The following is a 13,172-nucleotide window of genomic DNA, read 5'->3' as shown; positions in this document are numbered from 1 at the left end:
GCAGGTACCACACTGCGGACTCCTGCCCTAGCTGCCGATTTGCTTCCAGGTTCACTTCGGGGAAAAAAAAAAAAAAAGCTTTGCTAGCAACTGTGTGACCTGCCTCTACTTGGAAGCTCATGCTTGTGCAGCCTCTGTAGGTAACTGACATGAATGGTCTCAGAACAGATCTTAAGAGGCAAAATAAGGACTATGACTAACTCAGGTAACTGCTCAATTAAACCTTTTGGAATCCTGGCAAGACCAACATTTGGATATTTATAGAAGAGCAATCAGGCCGAAGGAGCAAACTGACTCGGAACAACTCGAGGGTCCCAGTCACGGCTGAACACCACCACCCCCTCTCCTTCATGCTCATGACTTACAGAGTGCCCAACACACATACATCAACTTGCAGAAAAAAGACACACAAAATTCTTCTAAGAGGAAGTACAATGTATTCAAGTAGGATTACCCAAGAAGAATGCTCCTTCATCTGATGCTGGTTGCTGTGAGGGCCATTTGCGTGGCCACGCCAGAAACAGTTTTGACAGAGCTGGTAGTTGTGGCACTGCTGGCATCGGTACCGGAAGCCCATCATGCTCTCACACCGGCAGTAAGAACATTCCACTGGATGGAAGACTTGGAGAGGACAACAGGGAGAGAAAGAGCAAGAGTAAGTGACGGCCTTCTGAAAACTGGCTAGTTTAGCCTGAGCTAAGGACTCCCTGCTCAGCAAAAAATGTCTCCAAACAAGTCTTGACTGCCAAAAACTCACCACACTTAAGAGGATCCATTCCTGGATGATATTTAACCCAAAGTAACCTCCCCAAAAAGAGCTGCACATGGTTGTGTGCAGACTTTCCCGCGGGTGAAAGAGAAAACCTCCACTGACAGTGTAATTTACCATTACCTACCTCTTCCGCCTCCCCAATCTATACCTTTTCTAGTTCCCAACTTCTTATCTTTCTACATAAGATCCATGTGATCAAGAAACTGAAACGATGGAGAGATTACAAAAACATGATCAGGAAGAGATCTAGAGCCATGTGGCAGCTATAGTGCTGGAGTTTGATCTGGGAGACCCAGGATCGAATCCCCACTCACCCATGAATGCTTGTTTGGTGACTTAGGGACAGTCACACTCTTAGTCTAACCTTCCTCACAGGGCTATCAGGAGGATAAAATGGGGGACGGAGAACCACATACACTGTCCTGAGCACCTTAGTGGGTGAGGAAAATGTACTAGATCAGTGGTACTCATTCCACAACCAAAAGAGCCACATTTACTTCCTTCTCTGATGTGAGGCCTGCACCTCAGGGAGGCCTGCAGCTCACCCGTTCCTCTGGCAGCAGCTGTTTCAAAGTAGGAACCAACTTCCAACAACAAGCCCCTCAGGCCTTGCCCACGTTCCTGAAACATGGGGCAGATGCCACATTGGGGAATAGTGCTCAGAAGAGCCAAAGGTAGCTCCCAAGTTACTAAGACAGTATCACTGCACTAGATAGTCAGAGGCTGTAAACAGAGAGAGAGAGAGAGAGAGAGAGAGAGAGAGAGAGAGAGAGAGAGAGAGAGAGTCCCTGAGGATGCTTTCAATATGTAAGTCCTTCATGATGATGGGCATTTTGCTATTAGCACAATTAATAACGATGAGGATAATAAGTAGTGCTTTCCCTAAGCAATCAAAGCACTTCACATGCATTATCTCAGCAATCCCTACAAGAATCCATTATTGAAGGAGAACCATTATTGTCCCTGTGTTATGGATTGGGAGGGCGACTGCAGACAGGGCAAACAACTGCTTTGCTAAGGCCGTCCAGTTCACAACTGAGCTGAGTTTTGAGACTACAGGCACCTTGACTCAAAAGCTCAGGCTCTTCACTACCACACAAACTCTTCAGAGCTGGGGAAGTAATACTGAATTTGTGACTCTCTTAAGGCCACCTAGCCTTAATGAGGCAGCACTTGAAACAAAGTCTACATATAGTTGCAGCAATTTCAGGTGTGTGTCTACAGCTCTAAGAAACAGGCCTTATGCATTCTAACATTCAAGCACAGCTTCTCACAGAGGATCCAGGCTGCTAAGGGCCTTTCTTGTGGCAGTAGTGGTATATCTATCTATATCTACAGCCTTAATGGCCCAGACTAGCCTAAACTCATCTGAGCTTGGAAACTAAGCAGGGCCAGTCATAGTTAGTACTTAGATGGGCAACCACCAAGGACTTAATGGCACATTAGTAGTAGTAGTAGTAGTAGTAGTAGTAGTAGTAGTAGTAGTAGTACATCAAAGCTTGCCATGGCATAAGTGTATGCTAAACATTCAGGAAGGTGCAAGACACAGCCTCAATTAGCTCATGTCTGCTACGTAGATGAATGCCTCCTCTTTCTCACATTCTATAATTATCAAGAAGAACACTCTGGTCATCTCAGGCAACAACTTTTACGCATAAGTAGGAACACGCAGGGAGGGGGAAAAAATTCAGAAATTCACCCTGATCAACTTACCATTTTCTACGTGGGCAAGTCTGTGCATGAGAGGTAGCCACACAAGGCACTGGGGTGGTGGGTCAGCCATTAATGTGTCTAAGAACATGTTTAGCATGACCTTTTTCTGTGAAGAGAGCGACTCGGTTAGACAGAAGCCAAGCATGTTTCACTTCAAAACTAAGCAGAGAAGCTTCTTCACAACCATTCCATCTTTTGCTATGGGCGACAGATATCATTACCCCTCATACTTGCCCCAGCAGGGTAAGGTTTTGGAGGTGCTGAATAAACGAACTAGAATAATTTCTAATATGTTTTAACTACGTTTTAGGAAAGAGCTGGTCTTAAGAGGGTTAAATGAGTAGTACTGCAAACAGGTAGGAAGAGAGAGAGAGACCCCTTTTAGACTCTTGAGCGAAGCAGAAGACAAAGTCGAGGAATATGGCACAGTGTCAGCATACTACTTGAGGGGAACTTTTGTTATGAAATCTAAGGAACTAGAGAAAGGTTTTTAGTGTTAAAAGATGTTACTGGATGGGAACAATCGCAACAGGAATAGTTTCAGTTAAGGAGATGTTAGAGGACTGGGATAGGATACAGTTGATCTAAATGACTGAGAGTATAAAGTCCTATCTTAACTTCTGAATCAATTCACTTGCTAATGTTGCAAAAATTTTTTAACATAGTTTGTATTTTGCTTCATTTTAAGTGGTTTCTTCTTAAAGAACCTAACAAGACACTCTTAACTAGGAGTCCACTGAGAGAAGAAAGCCAGGATTGGTTCTTTGAATTGAGGAAAAGGCATTTGGGGAGAAAAATGTAAATGGCCGCCACAAAACAAATCAGTGAGCACCCACAGCTGCCATGCTGTGGATCACTGCTCTTAACCAACCTCTCATGACTATTATCCACATATAATAAGCAGAAAGCGATTTGTCCCTAAACTGGGGCTTCACAATAAAGCTCATGTGAAGCTGAGGCTGCATACTCAGAGGAAATGCTTTGAGTTGTGTCAGGGGAAAAGGAAGTGGAGATAAGCACGATGGTAGGGGTCAGCAACAGGGCCTACCTGGACACACTACCTAGGCAAAACAGGCAATAAAGTGAGGTGCCGCTGGCCAGTTTTTAACAAAACATTTGGTGGCAGTAAAGGTGGAATACAATCATGTTGCCCCATGTGCACAGGACTGGGCTACAAATTGCCATCACTGAAGTCCAAATGTTTACGCCCCCACAGGTTTCTTTAATCAAACTTCATGATTGCTTGAAGTAACATCACACAAGCATTTCAGATAGCAACCCCTGTACCTGTCAGGGTTAAACATACCTGCTGAGGGAAACATGTCCGCACAGAGTTTTCGGTGTACCCAAAGGAAGGTCCTTCAAAAACAGCTGTTGGAAGTTTCAGCACCTCTCTCAGGAACTGGTCGAACTTTGAAAATACCATCATTCCATTGGAATCAGACATTTGAGAGAAAATATCTAAAGCAAATCAAAAGCCATTATTTAGGTTATAGTCTGTCATATAATACTGTCATGGCAGTACAAACAGACCTGTTACCCCTCCTTTAATCTTTGTAAAGTTGCAAAGAGTTAGCTTTTTTAATTATATGGGAGTTTAAATATTATACAGCTTCCTATCCCATCCCCAAAGAAACAAAACAACAGGAGTCTAAATACTTTGCTGTATTTCAAGGGTGGTGCGACTGTGCATCTTAAAACATTTAACATGAGCTAACTCAGCACAGAAGTAATTACTCTAAGCCTCCACCAATAAATAAGCACAACAGGGAAGAGCGAGACCATTCGCCAGTGTCCAAATGAAATCAAGAGGGGATCAGAATGCCAGATATAGCATAAGATAAAGGTTCATGGGGTCCTCAGAAAACAGCTCTGTTCTCAATGGGTCAGTGCAGCAAACCAGTGATAGATTTCCACTCTAAAGTTTTATCTGTCTTACAGGAAAATGCAGAATCAAGGAAGAGGTCTTTTTCCACCCTAATGGAGTTCCTAGGATAAGAATAACTGCCGCGGCAAAAACAAGGATGATCCCTAGCAAAGACCAAGGAAATTACAGGTAGATAAAGATATTCAGGCCAATTTTTAACAGTGCCTTTTAAAAAGTGAGACAAACTAAACTACTGCAAAGCAGCAAGCAAGCAGTCACTGGAACATGGCAAGTTAGATGTTGACTTTTAAAGGGAGGTAGGGACAGAAAGGTGTTTATTGATTGTGGAAACACCTCCCCTACCCCCACCCCTGCAGTGTATTGTTTGTTACAGTCTTCAGAAGGAGTACAAGAGAGATAAAGCAGCTTTAATTAGGTTAGAATGGGTTCAGTGCAAAACAGATTTTAGGTTGCACCAAGGGCTGCTAGGAGAGGGAGAAAGAAGGAACAGCTGTTCTTGAAAATATATTTTTAAAAACAGTGATAATTCATATTCTGCCTCTAAAGCTAATCAGAAAACAGGGTTCCCTTGTAAGGTTGAGAGCAAGCGTGGGGAAAAAGGTAATCCTTGTAGAAGCAAAACTGGAGATTACCTAGTATACTGCCTAAAATTAACCTCCAGATTTGCTAATAAGAATTTTTTAAATATAAATTACTAATGTTTAAAAATACATCCACAGAGAATTTACAATTCACTCAAAGAAAATTTTGTTTCACATCTCATCTACATATCAATATTTCTAATTTTACATTTTCTTGAGGTTTAGTCTTATTTCAGTACAAAAGAAACAGCTGCCACCAGTTCTCAATAAATGTAATCTGAGAGTAATGTTCCTGTTTCTTGCCACTATTTATAGGCTGTCAATTTATCCATCAACATTGCAAACCACCTGAATGGTCATCCTGATGAAAAGTTCAGAGGAATTCTAAACCTTGCTCACTACTTTGTAACATTTCAACAGACCTTCTTCTCGAGAGCTATTACGCTACTGCTGCTTTTTGCAAGGAAGGCCGGCCTTGGACAATTCAACTGAAAGCAGAATCTGATGGCTGCCTCTGGCAGGAAAACTGGAGCACCAATTTGCCTCCTTTGGCCTCCTGTTGTAGATGGCTACTGATGTTAGGCCACACAACTTGACCTAGTTCTAGACGTGGCCTCAGATCTGCTGGACCACTGGAATGGCTACTGAGAAGTCAGCCAGTGAACTGAAAATGTCAACATGCAACAGGCCCAAAGAGAGGGATTCAGTTATTTGCAAAAATACATTCAGAGGCTGAAAGGGGAAGGAAGAACCACTAAAGCTGATCAAGAGGAACAGAATGGCTGGACACACTGCAGCATGACGGGGTCAGAATATTGTAACAGAAGAAAATCTGGGACACGGAAAAGCAAACAAAGGGTTGGCTAAATGGCTATGTATAAATCTTGCTGTATTGCTCCTCTAAAGGAAAATGAAGTCAGCAGAAGAGAAGAATTCCCTGATGCAAACAAGTAGGAGTAAGCTGGCCTAGAAGAGTTTAGGACCAGCTCCAAGTCTTCTCACAGCCAGAATGGATGCAGCAAAGATAATTAAGACATTTCTACCTTGCCTTTCTACTGAAACAGCATTCAGGACAGCTTAAAACTAGTACAAAAGACTACATTATGACCTAAACTCACAACACTGATACAAACATCATAAAATTGAGGTGGGCATTCTCTCCCTGCCTCCATTTTGCTACTCGCAGCTGAGTCTCACCTACTCAAACAAGTCAACGAGCTCTCTGTAGCACAGAGCAACACTATTTCTTCTTTCTGTTGCCATTTTCAGTTGCCAAAATCTCTTCCCACGTTCACCTATACAATGCCAGGCTGGCTCACGTGCTATGATGTGTGCAAGCACAACTGAGCTGCTTGAATTTCATTACCCCACACAAAACAAGCTCCAGAGAAAGTGGGCTGAAAACAACAGATAATTAAAGTTGTACAAAGCAAAATCTCGGGGAGGGGAACCTCCATCAGATTGCAGATTGTAAATAATATAGGTCTGTTGCACAGAGGTAGAAAGATGCCAAAGCCTAGCTGTGGAATTCTCCCTCTCGCCTCTAGAAGTCAAACTTGATGTCCTTCGGTAAGTCAGTGAAGCTATTCTGCTTGGGCAGGCATTGAGGCCAGGTCAGACTTAGATAAGCCTAGCCACTGCTAGCTTTATTAAAATATATTTTTACTTATTTATCATTGATACCCCACCTTTCCATGTAATTCAAGGTTCCTTAAAGCTGTCAATTAGTCTGCTGACTGCTGTGCGAGAAGCTTTTGTAGTCAGCCGAAACTTGTTATTGACCTCAATTCTTCTTCAACTGCAGGATGCATGTGTGGAATTTTGTCTTCAAGGTCACACTAGCCTTTAAAAGTACTTGGAAGGAACACATCTCTCACCTAACATTTTCATCATACAAGCATTTGTCAAGAACGGAAAGCCCATTTGTGGACTCTTTTCTTTCTTTATGTAGATGATTGTTGAATTTTGATGTACTTCGGAAGAATAATTATTTTTAAAAGACCACCTCTGGTTAGAAAACCTGATAGTCTGGAAAGGGATTTATGTAACTTTTTTGTATTTTGAGATGCAATTTTATATTGTGAACAGGGTTGGCTCATACTGGTTTACAAATATGCACCCAGCATTACAATAAAACCAGAACACACATAACTAGTAACAGCTTAAAAATACATACCATCCACCACAGCAATATGAAAGCTCTTGAATAAAAGTCCCTTACAAGCTCTCCTAAAAAGAAGCAGGGAAGAAACAGTCCTCATTTCCACTTGCAGCCCACTCCAGAAAAGCCCTGGAATGCTCTTTCCTAATAAGGGGCAGTGTAACGAATGAAACTAGTACAGTCCAGGCAGAGAAAGAGGCAGTCCTTTGGGTGCCTGGATCCCAGACCATAAAGTGCATTATAGGTAAAAAACAACATCTTTAACTGAGCCTGGAAACATAATGGTAGCCCACACAGACATTTAAGACAGGTGCAATGTAACAAAATAATGCATTTTATTCAAAAGGAGAGCCTCTTTTATTTCAAACTGATTGAAGTTTCCAGGTTTTTTAAAGTTCAGCTCTACATAAATCATATTGCAATAATCCAGCCCTGAGACTACAGCATAGTGGATCAGTGTGGCCAGATCAGCCAAATCTAGAAACAGAGTTAATCTACACACTAGATGCAATTGCTAAAACTGCTTTCCACCAACACCACCAATCGACCTATCCCTGTTCAGCAGCACTCCCAAATCATTCACATATGATATCACTGAGTTAACCCATCCAAAGTTGGCAACATAAATCCCTTTCCAGACTATCAGGTTTTCTAACCAGAGGTGGTCTTTTAAAAATAATTATTCTTCCGAAGTACATCAAAATTCAACAATCATCTACATAAAGAAAGAAAAGAAACATATCCACTGAAATATACTGTGATAATCTCTTCCATAGCCCCATCAAGGGAACTGTACAAATGCCAATATTTAATAAAAGAAAGCCATTATTTAAAACTAAATTTTCTTTCTCCACATATATTTATGAGTTGTGAGCTCATCCATTAATATCACATGCCAGATTCTTCACAGCCAATCCTTTCTCTGTGTGCTATTCTCCTTCTTGCTGCATCTCTGCCTGATCTGAATTCAAGTTTGTTCAATTCAAGCTTCAAGTTTGTTCCTCCTTAGTCATATAACCAGAGCATCCAGGAAGCAGCCTGAAATTGTGCATGGGACTGACCGTTTGGAAAAGCAGTATGAAAGCAGCATTAAGGCAACCCAATGCAAGGCTGAAGGAAAATCTTCCTTAACTCGGCACAACTGGAAGAAAAAGTAGTAGCCACTATGCTAGGGTCTTTATGTTGACTTACCAGGAGAAACACTGTCCTTAAAGAAGATATTTCTGTTATACTCACATCTTAACTTGTCCAGAATTTTCCCACCACACATTGTTGCCAACATTGCTTTTATGGAAAACACTGTCAACTTCCCATGGCCCTCGCTGTGAAACAAAGGCCACAATTACTACATGAGAATTTCAAATTACTGAAGTCACAAGACAAGGATGTATTAAAGCTTGCCAACACCCATCAGTATCCAATTCTTATGCAGCAGACCATTTACCAAGGAGGTGCAGCTACCTCACTCTGATCTGGCTGGCCAAATAACATTCTGTTTATATCAAGGGGAACAATGCTCACTTCATCTAATCAATGATCAGAAATTAGCAGCTGCCACCAGCCTCTTGACTCTAGAATTGTTAACCAAGACACACTGCAGACCAATAACTCATCTCTTTATCTTGAAAAAGAAGCTCTACATATACTCTACAAATATTGGGGATTCTTATGGTTTTTAAAGGCTTGGATATTATTATTTAACTCAATGGGGTAGACCCAACAAGCTTTTCTGCTTATGAAAAAGGGAGAAAGGGTCCCCTTTGACCACCTAAAAAGGTTACGCTGAGGATTGTGGGTCGAGCATGGACACATCAGACAGAGGCAGTAATAAGGAGGGGACTTGGGAGAGATTGAGTGGGAAAGCTGGTTGGATCCACCCCAATATTTTCCACTTTTACGAGCTCTTGCAGCCACCTCCAGCAACTCTTGGTGAAGACCCAGGCTTTAAGACCTTAATGCTGTTCCTACTATTTGAGTGAGAGCACTGAGCAAATTCTCTTGTGGATTTTAGCAGTCGCTTCTGCAAAAGGATCTCTATAGAACTGGACTCAAAATATAAGCAGTTCTGAATGCCATTTCTCACCAAGAAGGAGAACATTAGCCAGCTGCTTACACCAGCTGTCTGTACTCAGCACAATACAAAGAAGCCTTTTATGATGCTGCAGAAATCCAGCAACACCAAAATGTGATTTTCTGTACTAATTGTCCTGTGCTTCATTTTTACAGAAGCCATGCACACAGAGAAGCCACAAACTAGCTTCCCTGTATGAATATACAACACAAGGAAGATGTGCATTTGATAATAATTGACAATCCACAAATCTTTTGCACAGAGCTTCCTGCATGGAAGATCTACTTAAGCAGAAAGTATGTCATGCTGGGCTCTCAGAACACCAGACAAAACACACTGGTCTATCCTACCACTCCATTCAGTTAAGTCTGAAGCCTCCCTCTATCTGAAGAAGACTTCTTCCAACTTAAGTGGCTCTTCTTCCACTGGAGGAGAGGCTCCTTAGAGAGGAGAAAGGCATCAAGTTTAGATGAGTGACGTGGTAGGATACAGACTGTTATCATTTCTTAAGTGTGCACAGGTAAACGAAAAAAAGAAAGAGAGAGAGAGAGATGCATGTGACTATAAGGAAGTAAAAAGCCTCAATGCTACTGTTCCTGGTTCAGATCTCACCTCTGCCACAAATGTGCTACATTTCTTTAAGCAACCTACTCATTTCAGCATCCACTCATCTGCAATACAAAGAGAATAGTGGCCTGCCTTACAGGGCTATTGCAAGGACTCCAATATAATGTCTGAAGCATTTTGAAAACTGAACGTGCTATGAAAATACTACACACTATTTGATGTAAGAGAGTTGGAGAACTCTTGAATTCCAGAAAAAGCACCACTGACCTCATCAATATACCTAAATCTCAATTTGGCCAAATCTGTGGGATATTTATATTGGGAGACTGGAGCCATGAACAAACAAGACAGATCTTTCTACAAATCTGAAAAGTGCCCCAGGTTTGTGGAAAAATCTGAAATCTAAAAATATACTGGGGGGGGGGGGGGGTTTAAAAGCACCCTAAATGAATAGAAGCAGTGCCTGTAGCTTTAAGAAATTAATGCCCTCAGTGGCCCATGGGGGAGAAAGGTGGGGTATAAATGAAGTAAATAATAAATACAGCTGAAGGCAGGGAGTTAAAAGCTGGGTTGGCAGATGGGTCGAAAGGAGAGAAGGAAGAAGGAAAAGGTGAAGATATGTGGGCTGCCAGGAGGAAGGACAGAGGAAGTAGTGTAGGGAAGGGGTACAGGGGGAAATGCAGTGCTTCCCCATGAGTCCTTGCAGGTGCCCTAATATGCAACTGGGCCCAGCATTGTACAACTGGGTAAGGTAAAGGTTGCCAGGGGAAGGGAAGGAGTGAAAACTGAACACAGAGAACACATAATGGTAGAATAGCTGGTGGGTGGGGAGATATGCAAATATGTAAATAACTGCTCTTGGCAGAAGGGGCATGCAAATAACTGTTCCCTTTTATGAGAAGATGCAGCTCAGCCAGGGCTGAGTGTTCTACAAACACTGAGCCAGCAGTCTTAAGTTTCCCAGTGATGTCTGAAGCAACAGGGATTTATAAGAGTCCCTATGAGGTCACAAGGATCAGGTCACCAAAGACTAATTAAAGTATAGACTGAAGATGAATGCACACAGACTAATCTAGGAAAAGAGACTCGGAGCAATCACATTCTGAGCAGGCAAAGCCTTTGCAAGACATACCCAGGTCAAGAGAAGTGGTACAATGAGCAGGAGAGAGATGGTTAATTCAGGCCCTTACCATGAGCCGAATATGTTTGTGTCAACCCTTCCCCACCAATTTTGCTCTAAGAGTAGAATTATACACACATCTCTCTCTAGAGAGCCAACATGATAAGCTGTTAGAATAGGACATGAGGAACCATCCAAGTTCAGTGGGTGACCTTGGGCAGATGACCTTAGCACAACCTACCACACAGGGCTGCTGTGAGGATAAAACAGAGAAGAAGAGAATGAAGAAGAGAATCATGTAGGTCACTCTGAACTCTTCAGAAGAAGGGCGAGATCAAAATTCACCAGAGCTTGACTCATCTTGCATTCTTTAACCTGATCTTGGGTACATACTAGGCAAGAGTGAAATTCTGGACTTGCCTTTATCTATTATAAAGCCTTTTACTTTTTCCAAGTGTTCAAAGCAGTGTTATTAATGATACTGACAAACAACCCTGAAAGGTTGCTGTTATCCCCCTCCTCTTGAATTCATGAGCTGTGTCACAGTTTGTTCTTTTAACCATTACACTAGACAGATGTCTCAAAAAAAAAAACACGCCCCCAATACCATGTGGCATATTACCACTGAAACCTAAAGGACTCTAATAGGTACAATTAAAGCAGCTCTTTGGATTCTACCATGATACTGAGTTTTTGCAGAATTCAGAATTAGTTTTTATACAAAAAGAAATGCACCTTGACTTTGAGATTACTTACTCTTGGCACAGGGCCACAAAAGACACAGACGCTCAGCTCTATTAACACCAGGCGCTTTTGCAGATGCTGCCTGCAAGTTTTCAAATATGCTTCTACCATCATAAATGCTATGGAAGTGTGTGTGTTGATTCCACAAGACGTCTTCCCATATGCAATCACACTGAAAAGACAAGTCTTACCTCCTGATCAGGCTACAAGGTCTCAGGTGTCCCACAGGAGAGATCTCTTCAGCCCTAGACTACACAGGAATAGAGCCACCTGCTACATATTTGACTCTAAAGTGTCAAAAACGTAACAACGGTAATACTATAGATCCTTGCTGCTTCTTTTTACCAACTCTTTACACAGAAAGCAACAAGCCCTGCTCAAGAGCCAACATGGTGACCTGTACCTCTGACTCAAGACAACAGAGAGATAGTCAATCTTGCTCAAACTAGATTTTAAGGCTGGAACAAGGGTGTGCTAGTCTGCCATCTGCTTCAGTGTAGGTATGAAAGACCTCAGGCTCTTGGCATACCCAACCTCTGCTCAAAAACAACATGGACTACTTCAAGGGGGGAAAAACCCAACGAAGACAGTTACTAGCCTGTCATATGCTGCTATCATGAAGTTGAGAAGAAGGCTGATGGATTGTTCCACGCTGATTTGGTGAGTAGATGGAAGGCGTTTATTCAGCTGGTAGTAGATAGACGAAATGATGGTTTCCAGTCGAGACACATTGATCTCTGTGTTGTGATCCAGTGTGTTAAGGCCATTGTCTCGGAAGGCTTCAATCATGTTCCAGATATCCACAAGGTGAACTGGCAAGAAAAGGGAAAGGCAAGTTTTACTACTATATGATGCACCTTTTGGTTACAATTCCAGCTTCCACTTAACTTTTCCTGTCATCTTTACTGATTAAGAACATAAGAACATAAGAACATAAGCAAAGCCATGTTGGATCAGGCCAGTGGCCCATCCAGTCCAACATTCTGTCACACACAGTGGCTAGAAATCCAGTGCCATCTAAAGGACTGTCAGTGAGGCCAGGTCACCAGAAGCCCTCCCACTGCCTTCCTTCCAGCACCAAGACAACAGAGCACCACCTCCCCACAAAGAGAATACCATCTATCTCCTGTGGCTAATAGCCACTGATGGACCTCTGCTCCATATATTTGTCCAGTCCCCTCTTGAAGCTGGCAATGCTTGTAGCTGCCACCACCTCCTGTGGCAACGAATTCCATGTGTTTATCACCCTTTGTGTAAAGTAGTATTTTCTTCTATCTGTTCTAACCCGACTGCTCAATAATTTCATAGAGTGCCCACGAGTTCTTGTATTGTGAATTTATATCTTTCATCTTGCAGCTGGACATAGTGTCACTTTTTGGTGAGGTAGAATGTCGAAATATGATTAATTAAATCTCAAATGAATCATAGTTTATCTATGCTATCACATGAAAAAAAGATTTTAGATTTCTGCAAAAGATAGCATATAGAAGTGCTAACCCAGATAGCAGATCAGGGTTTGGGCTGAAAGAAATCTCATGTAGATCTAGGTGAGAAA

The 13,172-nt window shown here is 42.1% G+C and overlaps 1 protein-coding gene across 1 annotated transcript in view; it reads right to left on the bottom strand.

Annotated features, from left to right (window-relative positions):
• DTNB (dystrobrevin beta) overlaps positions 1-13,172 on the bottom strand; it is a 150,820-nt gene that overhangs the window by 117,700 nt on the left and 19,948 nt on the right. The window contains exons 4-8 of the mRNA XM_054989090.1: positions 12,216-12,429; positions 8,352-8,437; positions 3,792-3,946; positions 2,486-2,591; positions 455-621 (exon numbers count right to left, since the gene is read on the bottom strand). Coding sequence (XP_054845065.1) covers positions 455-621; positions 2,486-2,591; positions 3,792-3,946; positions 8,352-8,437; positions 12,216-12,429 — 728 coding nt within the window. The remainder of the gene's footprint in view (positions 1-454; positions 622-2,485; positions 2,592-3,791; positions 3,947-8,351; positions 8,438-12,215; positions 12,430-13,172) is intronic.

Source organism: Eublepharis macularius, chromosome 1, assembly GCF_028583425.1.
Source record: "Eublepharis macularius isolate TG4126 chromosome 1, MPM_Emac_v1.0, whole genome shotgun sequence".
In the NCBI taxonomy this organism is placed as follows: Eukaryota; Metazoa; Chordata; class Lepidosauria; order Squamata; family Eublepharidae; genus Eublepharis; species Eublepharis macularius.
Note: the sequence above shows the minus strand (reverse complement) of the source record. Positions and strands in the feature narration are given on the sequence as shown.